General features: G+C 51.6%; 1 protein-coding gene across 1 annotated transcript in view; it reads left to right on the top strand.

Annotated features, from left to right (window-relative positions):
- The window catches only part of Ccdc88c (coiled-coil domain containing 88C), a 138886-nt gene that overhangs the window by 67213 nt on the left and 55933 nt on the right, over positions 1 to 15740 (top strand). Inside the window, exons 6-8 of the mRNA XM_012515582.2 lie at positions 350 to 419; positions 13323 to 13381; positions 14247 to 14330. Coding sequence (XP_012371036.2) covers positions 350 to 419; positions 13323 to 13381; positions 14247 to 14330 — 213 coding nt within the window. The remainder of the gene's footprint in view (positions 1 to 349; positions 420 to 13322; positions 13382 to 14246; positions 14331 to 15740) is intronic.

The raw sequence follows: 15740 nt of genomic DNA, 5'->3' as shown, positions 1-15740 counted from the left end.
GGTCCCTGTGCTTTGCTAAGCTTGTTCTAAGTAGGTGCTTTAGACCACTGAGCCATCTCACCAGCCCCTAAGGGTGTCTTTTTAAAACACCTTGAAATGTCATTTATCTTTTTTTTCTCTGTTCATATGCAGACATAATTTTTATTTGAGAATGCTCGAGGTGGAATTATGATTAGCCTTTGATTTTCCACGTACTTTCATGTCTTCGTAGGCCTTCCTGCTACCTGGTATCGTCATAGTTACCATTTAGTGCCCGCACACCAATCAAGCAATGTGACTGGCTTTACTTAATTGTGCTTTATTTTTGGTTCCTGTTCTTAATGGTATTTTCCTCCTTTTGTCTCTGTAGGAAGTTCTCCAGCAGCTGATCGTAATGAATTTGCCCAATGTTTTGATGATTGGCAAAGACCCACTGTCTGGTGAGTGAAAGGCCCTCTGGCCCCATGCGGTGCCCGGGCAGTGCCGTCGGCTTTGGACAGCTGTTAGCCACCAAGCTCTGGCTGCCAGATTGGGGCCCCACAGTGAAAACACGTGATGGTTTTGGTGGGATTTTAAAGAGGGGTTTATTGCCCTGAGGCACTAAGGCAAGAGCAGGTTTATCCCATGAGCCTGAATCTGTTTCAGCCCATCAGACATGCAGAGGCAGAGGCAGGCAAGGCCATGGCTTCGTGCCAGGCAGGCCTGGGTTGAGGTGTCTGAGGCGTGTGGTGGCTTCTCCGGTATCTCGGCACCTCAGTAAATGTGGAATCAGATTCCACGGTGATGGAGAACAGTTTCATAAGCAGGAAATAAGTGCCATCTTGGGAATCTCAATACTCCCTTCTCGTGCTCTGTGATGGAGCTCTTCGAAGGGCATGTGGTCATTTATCTGCCTTATCCCCTGCTTGGTGTCTGCCCTTCAGTGTCCATTTGAAAGAGAAAGGTCTTCTGTAAGCTTCTAGGAAGTCAGAGCTTAGTCCATACCTGCCAGGTCACTCCTTGGAGACTCAGAGGGTGGCGGGTTGGCCCCCATCCCGGGCTGCTGTGACTCAGCATATGCGCTTAGGCACTAGGCCCACCTGCCCTCTGGCTGGAACACCAAGAGAAAGAGAGGCCCTTGGCCTCCTACTGGCCTTTCTTATGCTGGGTCCTGCGCGCTTACTGCCTGGCACAGTGCCCCTGCTGTGTGCACTTGGGCCACCTGATGGCTCCTGGGCCTGTATCTTCCATACCCCCAGCTCTGCCTTTGGGCCATGTGTTTTCTGGCTTTATTTCAAGGTCCCTCCAGAGAGAGGTGGAGAATACCAAGGGCAGCCCATCCCAGCCCCAGCCTGGGACCTGGGGACAGTTGGGACCCTGGGGACTTCTGTATAACTTAGCCTGGTGAAATAGGGCTGCCTTCCTTGTGGGCTGGTACCTAAGGGGAGATGAGGGCAATGCCTGGCGAGCTTGGATAGGGGAACTTAGGTCTGTTTCACTCTGGAAGCACTGAGGCTCATTCCGGGTCCTAGAGTGAGCCTGTCATGCACTGGGCACTGAACGTGGGTTCAGGCGTGGAGCCAGGGCTGGGGCTCAGTGCTAGAGACATGCCCAGCACACCCAGGGCCCTGGGTTCAGGCCCAGCAAGACTGCATACAGCACACCACTCAGGCACGCGCGCGCTCGCACACACACACACACACACACACACACACGAGACAACTTTGTGCTTCTAGGGTGTTTCTGTGCTATTCCATTTGTTGAGCAGGGACATACTATTAAGCAGAGATTCCTCGAGGTTCAGTGACAACTGCTGGCCACTTGGCCTTTAACAGGGTAGCTGATTGGAAGCCTGAGCTCCTGTCTCTATCTTGCATGACCACGCTGGAGTTGGTTGAACTATAGGTGCCTGCACACCAGTGGAGAAGTGGATGCTGATTTTTAAAAACAGTTTCACTGAAGTATAATTTGCGTACTTTTAATCGTTCTTATATTAAGTGTACAGTCTAGTTACTTTTATTTCATAATTATGAGGTGTGATCGAAACATGGCTGGCACTTAATTTATTTTTTATTTATTTATTTATTTTTTGGCGGAACCGGGATTGAACTCAGACCATTGTGCTTGCCAAGGAAGCACTTATTCCACTGAGCGCCATCTCCCCGGCCCCGCAAGCACTTAATTTAAAAAAAAAATACTACAGTAGAAGACAACACTGCCATTAAACTGTCTCCAAGCGCTGCCCTTGTTTTGAATGTACTTTTCCCACCCTTTTCATCGCTTTCTGAAGCACTTCTGCAGCTCCACTCTCGTGAGCGTCTTCAGTTGCACTGCCATGACTGCTTTGGCGCCCAGAATGGATTTGCCTTTCGTGGTCATTTTGACTTTGGGGAGGAGCCAGAAGTCGCAGACCCAGTGAATAGAGTGGACGAGGACACCTGCCTTTCTGTCAGCTGGCACACGGTAGTGGCTGTCACCATTTTTAATTTTTAAATTTTTTTTGTCTTTTGGAGACATGGTCTTGCTATGCAGCTCAGGCTGGCCTTGAGCTCACTTTGTAGCCCAGGCTGGTCTCGAACTTGAAACAGTCCTCCTGCCCCAGCCACATCAGTGCTGGGATTACAGATGTGCACCACTATGTCCTGCTTTCTCCATATTTTTTTTATCATCCTTCATGAAGATATAAAAGATTTCTGAAGCTGCTTCAGAAAGTGGCAAGAATTGCTTCTCAGTCTTTTGACTAAGATCAAGTGCAAGTGGCCAGAGTGATGGGATAAGTGTGCTCCAGGTGAGGGGGTTAGTGGCGGTGTGCCTTGGTTTTGTTTTGTTTTGTTTACTTTTCTTTTTTGTGATACCAGAGATCGAACTTGGGACCTTGTGCATGCCAGCGAGGCACTTATGCCACTGAGCTGTCCCCTCAGCCCAGATATGGTAGTGTGTCTTTTACTGTGACAGATTTTTAAAATGTAAACACTGATCTTGTTTTTTGGTGGAACTGAGGATTGAACTCGGGCCTTGCGCTTGCCAGGGAAGCGCTTATTCTACTGAGCCATCTCCTCAGCCCCCTGACCTTGTTTTTTGATCATCTCTTATATACAAGCCATGCGGCCCGCAGCCTAGTGCTCTTGAGATGTCACAGGGAAACGGGTTCCCAGTCAGTGGCCCAGACACAGCATGTACGGTGCGCACACCCAGCCCTAAGTGAAAGTGGGGCTAAAAGCTGGGGAGCAGAGTAACACCCACCTTGGCCCAGGCCCTGCAGCTGCCCAGCAGGCAGAGCTGGCCTCGCGTGGTGCACAGGGCGTGGGGTGGTAGGGCCTGACCGGGCTCCCCAAGCTTCGGGAGCAGAGACCGGCAGGGATGTCGTCTACCAGTGCGGAGTTGTGATCAGAAGTACCGGAGGCAAGGAGGTATGTTTATAGAATGGCGTTTCAGTTTAAAATTTTAAAAATAGATATGGAGAGCATTTTGTGTTTCTTTTTGAACAAAGAACACAGTTACGTTTGAATCCCTGTGGTTGCCTGGGGCAGAGGGACGGGTGTGCCTGCCCTCCTTCTCACATGCTGCACAACGGGGAGGTCTGTGCTCTTTTGTCAGATGCTGATGCTGTACTGCTAATTGCAGCATTTTTACAGTTCGGGTTATTTTTGTTTGGAGTAAGTATCCTAATGGAACCAGGTCCCAGATTCCACTAGATTCTTAGCAAGGTGCTGGTCCTGAGAGGTTGAGTATTTGTTCCCGGTCCTCTGCTTTACAAAAGGGCCACTCCATGGTGGTGGGCCACTCCGTGGTGGTGGTCTGTGTGTCTAGCCTCCTCCCCCATGCGGGGTGAAGTCAGGGATGGTATACCGCACGCACAGTGCTTCAGCTGTCTTGGGAAGTCCCCTCTTAGGCAGCATCCCCTGTAACACCGAGGTTTGTATCTTGGCTCCTGGCTTGCCCCTGGGTGTCCTCTCGGGTTGGGCTGTGGTTCTGTAGCCATCTCTGATGTCCCCACACCGCTGGGCCAACATCCGAGTAGTGCCTTGTTACCGTGTGCCCCACATTAATGTGTGTGTGAGCCTGGATCTGCCAGGGCCCTGTTGACCCCTCTCCTACTGCCATAGGAAGACACTTTCCTGCTTCTCAGGGCTGAGGTTGTTTGTTTGCAGAACTGGGAATTGAACTCAGACCCTTGCACTTGCCAGGGAAGCATTTATTCTACTGAGCCATCTGCCCAGCCCCTAGGGCTGAGATTGTAGGGTGCGCTGTGACTCGCTGGCCAAGTCTTACCTGTGTCTCGTCCCCATATCTCTTTCTCCAGCCATGTATCTGTGGCGCTGCCACCTTCTTTCTGGCCACTTGTGCCTCACTGCTCCCAGGGCGCTCCCTCCCCACCCCTGCTTTTGCCCTGCAGTGTGCTCCACCATGGCCATCGGACACTACTCTTCTGAGATTGTGCACTTTTCTGCCCCTGCTCCCGGCACCAAGGCCTGTGAGTCCTCTGCCTGCTGCACTCTCCCCTTAGGCATCCCCAGGCGCGACCCCAGCAGGTCCTGCTCGCTGCCCCCTGCTTGGGTGGCCACCCCTGCTCCACGCCCCCTCCTCCCTGCTCTGCTGGCCTTTACTTACAGCACATACCACCTGTCCAAGACCACCCGGTGGACTTACTTCCTGTGTCTGCTGCATCGCTTCCCCCCAGCTTTGGGGATCCCCAGTGAGCACAAGAATCATTAGGCTTTGTTGTACCTGTCAGTGCATCTAGTGTAGACCGATGGCATACAGTAGGTGCTCGGTAAACGGCCTAAGTGCTGGAAGCCCACTTTGTCCCTTTTCTGTCCTTTCCCCGCCTTATGCTCCCTTAACCTGGGGCTTCATATGTTCTCGTGGGAAAAAAAAAAGCCAGGTGTCAGTGATCAAGGTCAAGCGAGATTCTGTCCCTCCCCAGGGCCAGTGGTGTCTCTCCCAGGCTAGAGAGGGCCCACTGGTAGTTGTATACCCGTTGAACACATATGCGTGGTTTACTGGGGAGCGTATTCTACAAGAAGCCTTATAAAGACCAAGAGCTCTTATCTGTTGCATGAAATAAGGGAGGCTGTTGTGTAGGACTAGGCCCGCTTAGCAGCCAGGCCTGTCCCAGGGCAAAAAGATGAGATTTGGCTGACAGGAGGCCAGGATGTTAGCTGATTAATTTCTGTAATGACTCATGCAACAGTGGTATTGGAGTAGAACACTTTTCTCTTGCAAGGTTTGTATCCAAGTGAGGCGGTGACGTGCAGACTTGTGAACTGCGGATCCCTCCTAAGTTCCATGGACTGTCATGGAAGGAGCCCTACAGGTGCAGAACCAGCCCAGAGAGGGGAGGGACTCCTTCTGAGATGCGTGGAGTGGGGGTCCCGTAGGTGAACAAGTATTTACACCATGCAGTGTACGTGTGGCTGTAGCCGTGAATGACTGCTGTTGGTCCTGAACAGAGGGGCAGGTGTCACTTCATTCTGCTAGGGGAATTTTTTGCAGTCTAAAGACCACGCAAGGTTCCCTAGAGCCTGTAGAGAGGCTGTGATCCTGGGTTTGTGTTCTGCAGGGCCCTATGTGTGAACAGCTGGAGTATTTGGGGACAACTTTGTGGCTTTATCATGGCTGCTCAGTGGTCTGGCCCTCGGTGCTGAGTGTTCTTCACGTGGCGGCCACAGAGGGGCTTCTCGTGGCACTCTGAAGGTTGAGTGAGCATATGCCATACCCCACGTGTCCTTCCTGTCCGGCTAAGTGCAGGACTGTGCCTCATGTACTGCTTAGTCGCTGGCCTCCCAGAGAGAAGACTGCACTGCCCAGCACCCTTCCTTGTCCTGCTGGCTGCCCCTTGGCTGGAGGCACACAGAGGGACTCAGCCTGGGCCTGGCCCTCAGCATCTGGAAGTCCCCCATCTGTGTGGGGCAGAAAGAGAAGAAGGGTCCTTAAGGGAGCAGGGTGGTGTGGGAGTGCACTGTGGGCAGGGCTTGGAGGATCTGTGAACATCCAAGAGGTGAATGTATCTGTCAGCTTGCTATGACTGTAACGAACAGCCAAAGCAATCAGCTTACAAAGAGAAAGGGTTTACTTTGGCTCGTAGTTTCAGAGGTCTTAGTTCATAATCAGTTGTTACTAATGCTTTAGGCCTTGGAGCCCAGGGCTGAGCAAAAACGGTTAACCTCAGAGAGCAAAAAAAAAAAAAGAGAGAGAGAGAGTCAGGTTCCCATGATCCCCTTCAAGAGGACGCCTGAGTGACCTGCACTAGGCCCTGCCTCAGAGGCTCCCTGCCTCCCAGTGCAAGAATCTGGGCCTCAGGAATCAGGCTTTGGTGGACTCTGAATCTGCAGCAGGGATAGGAATGCCATGGTTACGTCCGCTCCCAAAGTCCCCTCTGCAGGCAGAGGGCGCCCAGCTGGCCGGGAGGTGGAGGCCGCGAGGGCCTGGCGTGTGCAGGCCTGGGACCCTGGCTTGCGACAACTCTCACTACTGCGGGTTTTGGGGAAACCGTAAGGGCAGCAGTCTTTCCCTTGTCCTGAGCCCCAGGGAGTGGTGGGCTGGTTATGCAAGGAAGTGGGGTGCGATTCTTAAGTTCCTCCATGACTGTTACTTATTCTTCTCTTGGCCTTTGTTCTCTAATGTTACTTACTAAAAATGTCCTTTGAGTGAGCAGGGAAGAAAGAAATGTTGCTAACCTCGCAAGCATTTGATTGCTTTTCTATTTCCCGTTTGGTTCCTGGGGTAGCAGAGCCCCCAGATGGCGCTCCAAGCAGCACAGCACCCGCCTGCCCCTCCCTGGTCTGGGGTGCTTGCTGACTCAGGCCCCAGCGGAGCTCTGCCTCCTAGGAACACCTAGAAACCTAGGAACGTAGGGGTTCCCTCCATGCACACCACGCTGGAGGCTGCCCCGTGGCCAGCCCGGCCTGCCTGGATACCAGGCTTTGTTTAGTAAACTTTCCTTTGATGGCCTGTGCCCAGAGAGCTCTGCTGGCTGCAGTGACCACACCATGGCTTCCAGCGGGACTGCTCTCTGCAGTGACCACCCAAGGAAGAAGAGGGAAGAGATGTTGATTGTCAAAGGTCGCTGTGTTCACCTCTGACCTTTGGGCCTGGGGCTGGGGTGGGAGGGACCCTGCTGTGACCTTTCCTGCCTGCCCTGCACCTCACCAGCTCTTTTTCTGTCCTCTCGGTTGTTGGGTGCTAGGAGACGCATTTGCGCTCAATTCTGCATGCGTGGCAGGCTGGCAGGAGGGGAGTCATCCTGATGCTTGTCTCGATGTTCTGAAGGCTCCATGTGGTTTTAGATTGTTTTATGTAACCTGGGGGAGCTGTCTCTGTTGTCTTCTGTGTGCATGATGATGTCGGACCCACAGGGAAGGGACAGGCTTGATGTAGGCGACAGACCCAGGGCTGAGGTCCCAGTGCACTTGGGACACCCTTGCACCATTTCCCAGGGGCAGGAATGATGGGGGCCCCCTTGGGCCCACCCACAGAGAACCCTCTGCACTGCTCCTCAGCAGGCTCTGGAAGGTGACCTGGCTGTTCAGTAGCATGAGCAGCCATCTTGTGGTGAGTCCTGCCCCAGCAGGGGCCACAGGACGGTGCCATTGCTGTCTGGGGTATGGCTGTACACCGAGATCGAGTCATGTTGAAAGTGCCCTTTGTCTGGGACAGCCCCGTCATTGTGCTTAGGAAATGACTGGTTTTTAAACAAAACCAGGGAACGCTGGTGGTGGTCCACGCTAGCATGTAAGTCAAAGGCAGAATGTAGAATTACTAAGAAAAACACTCCTGTCTTATCTCCCTGCCAGCCAGGAAACTGAACCCCGTTGATAGCTGTATTGGTTACTTTTCTCTGGTTGCTGAGGCAAACTACCCATCACCCAAAATTATTATTATTTTCTTTATTTTGTATTTGGTACAAGGTCTCACTGTGCGGCTCAGGACTCATAGTGATCCTCCTGCTTTCAGCCTTCCCAGCACTGGGATTACAGGCATGCACTACCATGCCTAGTCTTGATCACTGGCTCAGTATGCCCAGGGGCAGGGGTGGGGCCAGCGGGGCATGTGGTACCGGGGAGCAAACCTTAGTCCCTGTGCTTGCCTAATCAGGTGCTTAGTCCACTGAGCTGTCTCTCTGGCCCTCAAGACTCACAATTAAGGAAAGATTATTTAGCTCACAGTTTGCAGAGGTTTCAGTCCATAATTGGCTGGCTCCACGGCAGGGTGGTGTGACACCTTGTGGCAAATGCAACAAAAGCAGTAAAGGGAAAGAGCACACTTCTTTACTCCCTTAGATTGTATGCAGGCTCTGCACCCAAGGGTGGGTCCATTACACACCATGTCAGTGCCCTCCTTTCCCTTATGCTCCTGGGCAGCCTGCCCCCCTACCAGGTCACTTAGTTAAGTTTGTGAACTTCTCAAGTTGACACAATGAATCAACGATTACAATATCCTGGTACTTGATGGTAACTGATAATGTCAGCAAACGCTGGTGAAATATGCGCACAGTTTATGTGTGTATGGGGGGGAAAAGAGGTCGTCCGGGTACCCAGGACCGAATCTGTGTTCTGTGGGTTGGCTCTCTAAACCCTGTTCTTTGTAAGATGAAGATAATGGTGCTGCCCTTTCAGCATAACTTCAGGGTGAATTGGAGCCGCAGTGTGCTGACTGGAGGTGCAGTGACGGCGGTCCATCCCCAAGGCCATCGGAGGGCAGCTCTCCTCTGTTTAGTTGGGCCAGCCTGGAGGCCCTGGTTCAGACCCCAGTCCTGATGTTAGCATGACAGATGAATCAGCTCTTCTCTGATTCCTGTGGGCCAGATAGACATGGTACCTCCTTCCCCACTTCCTGTGGGCAGAGGGTTGCAGTTTGGGACAGAAAGAGCTCTCCCCCTTGGGAAGTCTGCTTTCTCCCAAATCTCAGACTTCCTACCTCATTTGCCATTTAGAATCGACAGAATTATATTTTCTGTGTCCAGAAACCGAGGAGTAGGTCCTGAACATTCAAACAGCTGTTTAAGAGAACCAGAGGTTCTCTTACGCTTAGGCTACACCCTGTCGTTGTGTACGTACCACCTCCCCACAGTGCATGCCGTCCTTATGCCCTACCTACACGTACTAGTAAAAATAGAACCAAAGAGCAAAGCTAAAAGGAAGCCAGTGATTGCGTCCAGGCCGAGGGCTTCGGCCATGTGAAATATTCTTCTGTAGAAAAAGCCCAGTGTATAAATCATTTAGGTAGACAATAGGAGACAGGAAGATAGATCTTTTGCAATGGGAGGAGATGTATAAAGAATTGAAATGTGCTGTGTGTTATTTTTTTTTTTCCTGGGGGCACCGCAGAGAAGCGAAAGTAAAAGAAACAGGAAGAGGAAGCCTTTATTAACTGAAGACATGGAGAGGGTCGAAGGCAGGGAGATGGGCAGATCCTCTGGCCTGAGACAGGGAGCCGGAGACTTTAAGCACTTGTGCTAGGCGCAGAGCTTGAGGGGGCCAGGTTTAGTGACACCTTAGGAGCTGATTGGGGTCTTCCTTGTAGTGCAGGAAAGGTGGAAAGGAAGTTGTATCCAGGACTGAGGGTCAGGGTGAAAGAGGAGGTAGTCTCTGGGAAGATGAGCTGTTGTTTTGGGGCTTCGGCCATGTGAGATGACCACCATAATAATTCAGCGATTTACGCTTAGGCTGCACCCTGTCGTTGTGTACGTACCACCTCCCCACAGTGCATGCCGTCCTTATGCCCTACCTACACGTACTAATAAAAATAGAACCAAAGAGCAAAGCTAAAAGGAAGCCAGTGATTGCGTCCAGGCCGAGGGGCATCGGTGTTGCTGTGTGTGCTGACATCCTGAGTCCTGTGTTCAGAAGGAACACAGCTGCATACAGAGTGACAAGTGGTATCATTGGCTGATCGTGTCTGCTGTGGATTTAGGATTAGAAAGACCAGGATTCTCTGTCCTGCTTTAATCCAGCTCCCACATGTTAGAGGATGGTGTACTTCTTAAGTTTCCAACTCCATTTCTGGCCCTGGGTCCACCCTTTCGTGGCACGTGATTTTGCAGTTTTCCTTTTGTGCTGGGAGCGGATGGATGCAAACATCTGTTCCTCAGACTTCCAGACAAGCTGAGTGTCCAGCAGCCTCTCATCCTGCCCAGAAGCCTGGGCCTGCCAGGTTTCTCTGTCTGGCCTGGGAGAGGCAGGTAGTTAGGTTTTCCTCAGACTCAGCGGTTGACCCAGGCTACCTGGGATCCCTTCAGGGTTCTCCTACACTCCTCGGGTGACCCGTGGCCCTGCGCAAATGTAGAGGGTGTCTGACTCTCCTGGACCCCGCCCCCAGGGGTTGCTGGTGACTCACCTGCCCCAGAAATCCACTTCCTTTCTTCCCCCACCCCATTCTCTGAAAGCATCCGGGAAGCCCAACCACAAAGCATTTCTGATTTGAGATACCCCAGGCAGTCTTAGGTCTATGCCTTCCCTCCTGCTTTCCTGGGTCTCAAAGGCCGGCTTTCCTCATCCCAGCGTCTCAGCCCAGTCCTTTCCTTCAGAAAGTCTCGCTTGATCCTGAGGGCCAACCTGAAGTCCTCCTTGTGGGGTCATGCTTTCAGCGCCTGCGCATGGCAGGCGCTGGGCACGGAGTAGCGTTTGTGTGTCCTCGGCTGCGCTGCTGATCTGGTCTTGCTGGCAGGGACCCAGGAGAGCCTTTCATTATGTTTGAAACATTCAAAACCCATCGATGAAATAACTGCTTCCTACTGAAATCTAGAAAGATACCGAGCCTCGGCTTCTCGTGAGACCGCTTGCTCCCCGAAGGAATCCGTGCGGGGTGAGGTCTCAGGTGCCTCCGTTAGAGGGAAGCTTTTCTTTCCTTTAGCCCAAGTGAAAGGAGCAAGGCCTTGGATTTTAAACACCCTCTTCGTTAATGAGGGTTTTTCCCCTCCCCTCCCTGTATGACAGCATAGCACAAGGAACCCCACTTTTCTGACAGGGTGCTGGGTCAGATTTGGCTTTTTCTTGGTGCCTGGTGGGCGTTGGGATCAGGGAACGCACAGGGTGTGCACCGCGCAGAGCGTGCACCTTGCCTCAGAGTGGCCCCCGCCGTCAAGCGCGTGTGTGAGGCTTCTGGTCTCCTCCTTCCTGTCTGAATCCGGCTTTTGTTCTCACTGCTAGCAGTGGGGCTCTCCAGCAGGCGCTGCCGCTTTTGTTTTTACTTACTTATTTTCGGTTAATAGCAGTCGCACACCTACCTTTGTGGCGCAGCGTAGGAGTGCATTCGCGCAGTGCATACTGACCAACCCTGGACACGCGGGTGGGCTGTCGTCGTCTGTCCTTTCAAAACATTTACCGTTTCTTGGTGATGAGCACATTCAGCACCCCCTTGCAGCTACTATTCACACCCGGCCTGCGTCATAGAACCCCAGATCTCATCCCCCATCCAGCTGTGACTGTGTCCCCGTTAACCAGCCTCTCGCCACTGTTTTAATCTGCTGTGGGCTGGGCCGGTGGATCGCTGGAGTTGATTATTCTGAAGGATGACTTATTAGACTTTTCTGGGGACCCTGCTATAACTAGAGTACATAAGGATTTTCTGCACAGGCCACTTTGAGGCTCTTGAAGCACTTTCTTCCTGTGTCCTAGCTCTGGTAATGGTTGTGGCACCAGGTAAGCAGCCTGTGGAAAGGGGGTGTCACTGTAGGATGATGAGCCCTGATGACTGGGGAGGGGCTAAACCCGGTATGTCCTCCCAGGGGTGCCAGAGAGACATTTACAGGTTGCCTGTGGACCCTTGGAGGGAAGGAGGTGGGGCTGGTAATACGGGCTGGGCCAGGGAGCCCTCAAGGCTCTGTTAGTACGTGGGTGGGCCTTCCCTTTACTCATCACCAAAGCTAAAGCGCAGCAGCTGATCAATGGCTCAGTATTAATAGGGAAGGAGTCACTGTGGTGATACATGGCCTGTGGGTCACAGCCTTTCGGACAAATAAAAGCCTGTGTGTGAAACAAAAGAGTAAGGTTCAGAGAATCTTCCCGTTTTGAATACTGATGTGTTTCTGCACTCGTGTAAAGACATGGGCTAAGCCGTAGTTCATGGATCTCCATGAACTCCATGAACACGGGACCTCTGGTGTGTCCTAAAGAGTAGGTGTAGGATGTGGCCTTGTGGTGCACCGTCCAATTGCTCTTCCCCACCTCAGGCCAGGAGCATGTATAACCCTGCTTTGTGTACCCCGCAGTTCTGTGGTGTCACTATAGAAGGAAAAGATGTATTCGCCTGTGTCTTGGGGGAGGGGATCGGGCAGGAATTACTCAGGGGCCCAGAGTGAACTGTGGTGCGAGCTCTTGGGCCTGAAGTGTGGTTTGAAATCCTAGCAACCTCCGATTGATTCTTGTGGCCAGTTTGGCACAGCTTGAGTGGACTTCTGGGTCTTTCCAGAGAACGACGCTAGCTTTGGCATGCTCCCTTTCCCCTAGATACAACAGGATATGAGGAAAAAGGCAGAAAACAGTAACACCTTTTTAACCTTGAAAGAAAGGCCCACCCCTCCACCTCCGTCTTGTTAGATATGAGAACTGAGGGTCAGAGAAAGCTGTTTTGTCCAGGCCACACCACTCCCGCGTGAGCAAGCCAGGTGGGCAGGCCAGGTTTTCTGACCGTCGGCAATTGGTCTCAAGTATCATCAAAGACAGACTGTTTCAAATGGTGAAATAATGATTTCTGGCCATCAGATTGGTGACAGCAAGGAAGAAAAGCATAAAAGATAAGTTTGTTCCAAGGAAGCAAGTATGTGTAAAGAATTAGCCATCAGGATGTTCTGTGAACCTCTAGGGGAGAGCTGGTTGTGGGCTTGTGGCTGTCGAAAATGATGGAACTATGGTGTGTGATTTGCTGTAGACTCTTCCAGCCAAACCCTGAAAGTTGTAAGCAGAAAGGAGATGGCGAGATAGAGATGCACTTCAACAAGCAAAATGTCAGCAGTGTGAAGCTGAATGTACACGGGGCTTCATTAATCTGTCTTTGACTCTTTGAAATCTTGCCTAATAAAAGATGATGCTGTAGACCCTTGACACAGTCTTTCCTGGGGGGATTGTTCTTTCCGATACTGCACACATTAAAAATTGTTGCTGATGTTGCATTTCATTCATTATCATGGAGAAATATTTATGATGCCCCTGAGTAGGGAAGGGCCTAAGTGGTTATGTGCAGAATGCTCCATAACTCTGTACACAGCAAAAAGGGGAGTGTGTACACCTCACTGACAGACTAATTGGGTAGAGAGAATGTTTTCTTTAGTTTATCTGATTCATTTTCACCTTAGGACAAACATGTCATTGGGGGAATTGTATAAGTGGTTGAGCTTAATTAAATATGTCATTGTTTTGATCCAGGGAAGAGCATGGAGGAGATTAAGAAGGTGCTGCTGCTGGTGCTGGGTTGTGCTGTCCAGGTAGGGCTTGCGCAGGGTGCAGGAGGTCCTGTGCTTAGCCATCTGCATTTGGAATTGGGTGCTCATAGGTTGGGTGGGAAGGAAGCTACTTTCAGTCCAGCGAGAGAGTGCTGGGTAAGAAGGAGAGACCGGTACCACCTCTTGGGAGCCGGAGCTGTTTCTAGTACTCACTTGTGCAAGAGGCCCCTCAGGGCTTGGTACCATTAGCAAATTGTCCTCCTTGTAGGAACACCTTTCTAGAGCCAGGAGATGCAAACCACAGGATGTGGATCAGATCTGACTGCCTCCTAGTTACAGAAAAGAAGCTTTATTGGAACACAGCCACGCCCCATCATTTACATATTGGACTGCCTGCTGTTTTGGGGGGTGGGTTGGGTCTGAGGAATCAAACTCAGGCAGGACCTTGTGCTTTGCTGCGCAGCTATATCTCTGGTCCCTGGGTAGCTTTTTTAGCCAAGCGGCAGAGTTGAGTAGTTGTGAGGGAGACCAAACTGCAGATTCTAAAGTGGCGCCTGTTTACAGATAGAGCACGCCTGCCTCGGCCGCGGGACCAGGCGTTTGCATCTATTCTGTACAGGAGTCTTTCCTTAGGAGGAGTGTGCTTGAAGCGCAGACTCCTGTGTCCCACTCCTGCGTCATCTGAGAGAAACCTTGGGATGGGCTTTGAAAAATAGACTCCTGTGGGTGTTGGAGCAGCTTTGAGAGAAACCTGAGCACTGGTTGGGGGACAAGGTGGTCTTGGTTAGGAAGGAGGCCGGGCCTGGGTGGGCAGTCGCCTTGCCGCTGTGTGCCTGAGGCTGTGGGCATAGCCCCAGGTGCACCCTCGCTGAAGAATGCCCCCATTGACGCTTGCAACCCTTCACAGTGTGAGAGGAAAGAGGAGTTCATTGAAAGAATCAAACAGCTGGACATTGAGACCCAGGCGGGCATCGTGGCTCATATCCAGGAGGTAGGCACCCGTGGGCACTCTGCCGGGACCCTGTGGCGGGCAGGGGGCGGCGGCTCTGTGGTGGTGGAAAAGTTTAAAAACAACATTACCCGCATGCTTTTGCTAAGTTTAGGTTTCAGAGACCACTGATAAATGGATTGTATTTGGAAAGGTAGTTCTCAGCAAGCTAAAATAAAATAGGGATAAAAATAAAAATTTTTAAAAAAAGTACAACACTTCAATCAAACTATCTTCTGCTTCCTTTTCTTCGCCTTATATGGGCTCAGACTATTTTTAAGAGCTGTCAAATGGCTTAGGCTCACAATTTGATTTACAGGCCCTGAAAATGTATTCTGGCAAACGTCACCGCGCTCTGAACAGTTGATCTTTATAGAGATTTTCTGCGGCTGTCAGTAACAGAGAGAAGCAGGCTGCCACCTTGTGGGACATCAGAGCCAGCCAGTCTTGGGAGGGGGCTGCCCCAGGGAACTTACCCCTGGGGGTTGGAGGCCAGCCCTCCCTCTGGACCCCTGTGCCCAAGGTGGCTTTTTTGGGAATCCTGAACCCACCTGAAAAATCAACTTTTATCTTAGGAACCTTGCTGGGGTTCAGCACTCAGTCAAATTAGAGATTAGCACACAAAAGATACCCAGGAGCTGGAGTACAGTTGGCAGCTCACAGGGCCCATGCAGGTGAAGGGGCTGGGCCCGGGCTGTCAGCTTTCCAGCTGGCTGCAGCACCGCAGGCTAGTGAGTTCTGAGTCCCCACTTTGAAGCAGGAGGCAGATGTAGTTTATTTCAGGGCAGGGGTTCCAGCAAAGCTGGCTTCCAGGGACGGTCAGTACTTGTGTAAATATTCTCCACCATTCTGGCCACCTGTTAGCTGAAGATGCGTTTTGCCTTTTCGTTTCCCTGTGTATCAGATTGGGAATGAGGTCCATGACACCAGTCTGTACTCTGCCATTTGCTGTCTCTATGGCCTGCCCAGACAGTAGGAAGTTAAAGAAATACAAAATATGCAGCCTATATAGTTCTTTGAGATTATCAAACTTAGTAGCAGGCACTGGGGACAAGTTCCAGAATTTATTGAGTGCTTTTTACAAGTTCAGGTGCCCAGGACACATGAGAGACCTTTTTGTTAGAACTAGTGAAAAGGAAGTGAGCCTTCTGTTAAAAGCTCCTCAGGTCACCGTGCCACAGCGTTTGGTCCCCGAAGCCCAACCCTGGGGGGGCCTGAGACTTGCTTTCCCAGACCTTGTGTGGCGCAGGCCCAGAACCAGCCTCTGGACCCTCGCTTCCGCCTGTTCGACTGGTGCAAGTTCCTCTCATTCAGGGGTCAGTAGTGTCCACACTTGGCCTTTGTCATGTGGGGAGAGAGGAAAGGGGGCGGCGTCTTTGGAGGAACTGAGAGACTCTTGAAATGGTCTTGTCT

The sequence above is a fragment of the Octodon degus genome, unplaced genomic scaffold (genome assembly GCF_000260255.1).
Source record: "Octodon degus isolate 3935 unplaced genomic scaffold, OctDeg1.0 scaffold00070, whole genome shotgun sequence".
NCBI lineage: Eukaryota > Metazoa > Chordata > Mammalia > Rodentia > Octodontidae > Octodon > Octodon degus.
This window is presented reverse-complemented; position numbering and strand designations above follow the sequence as displayed.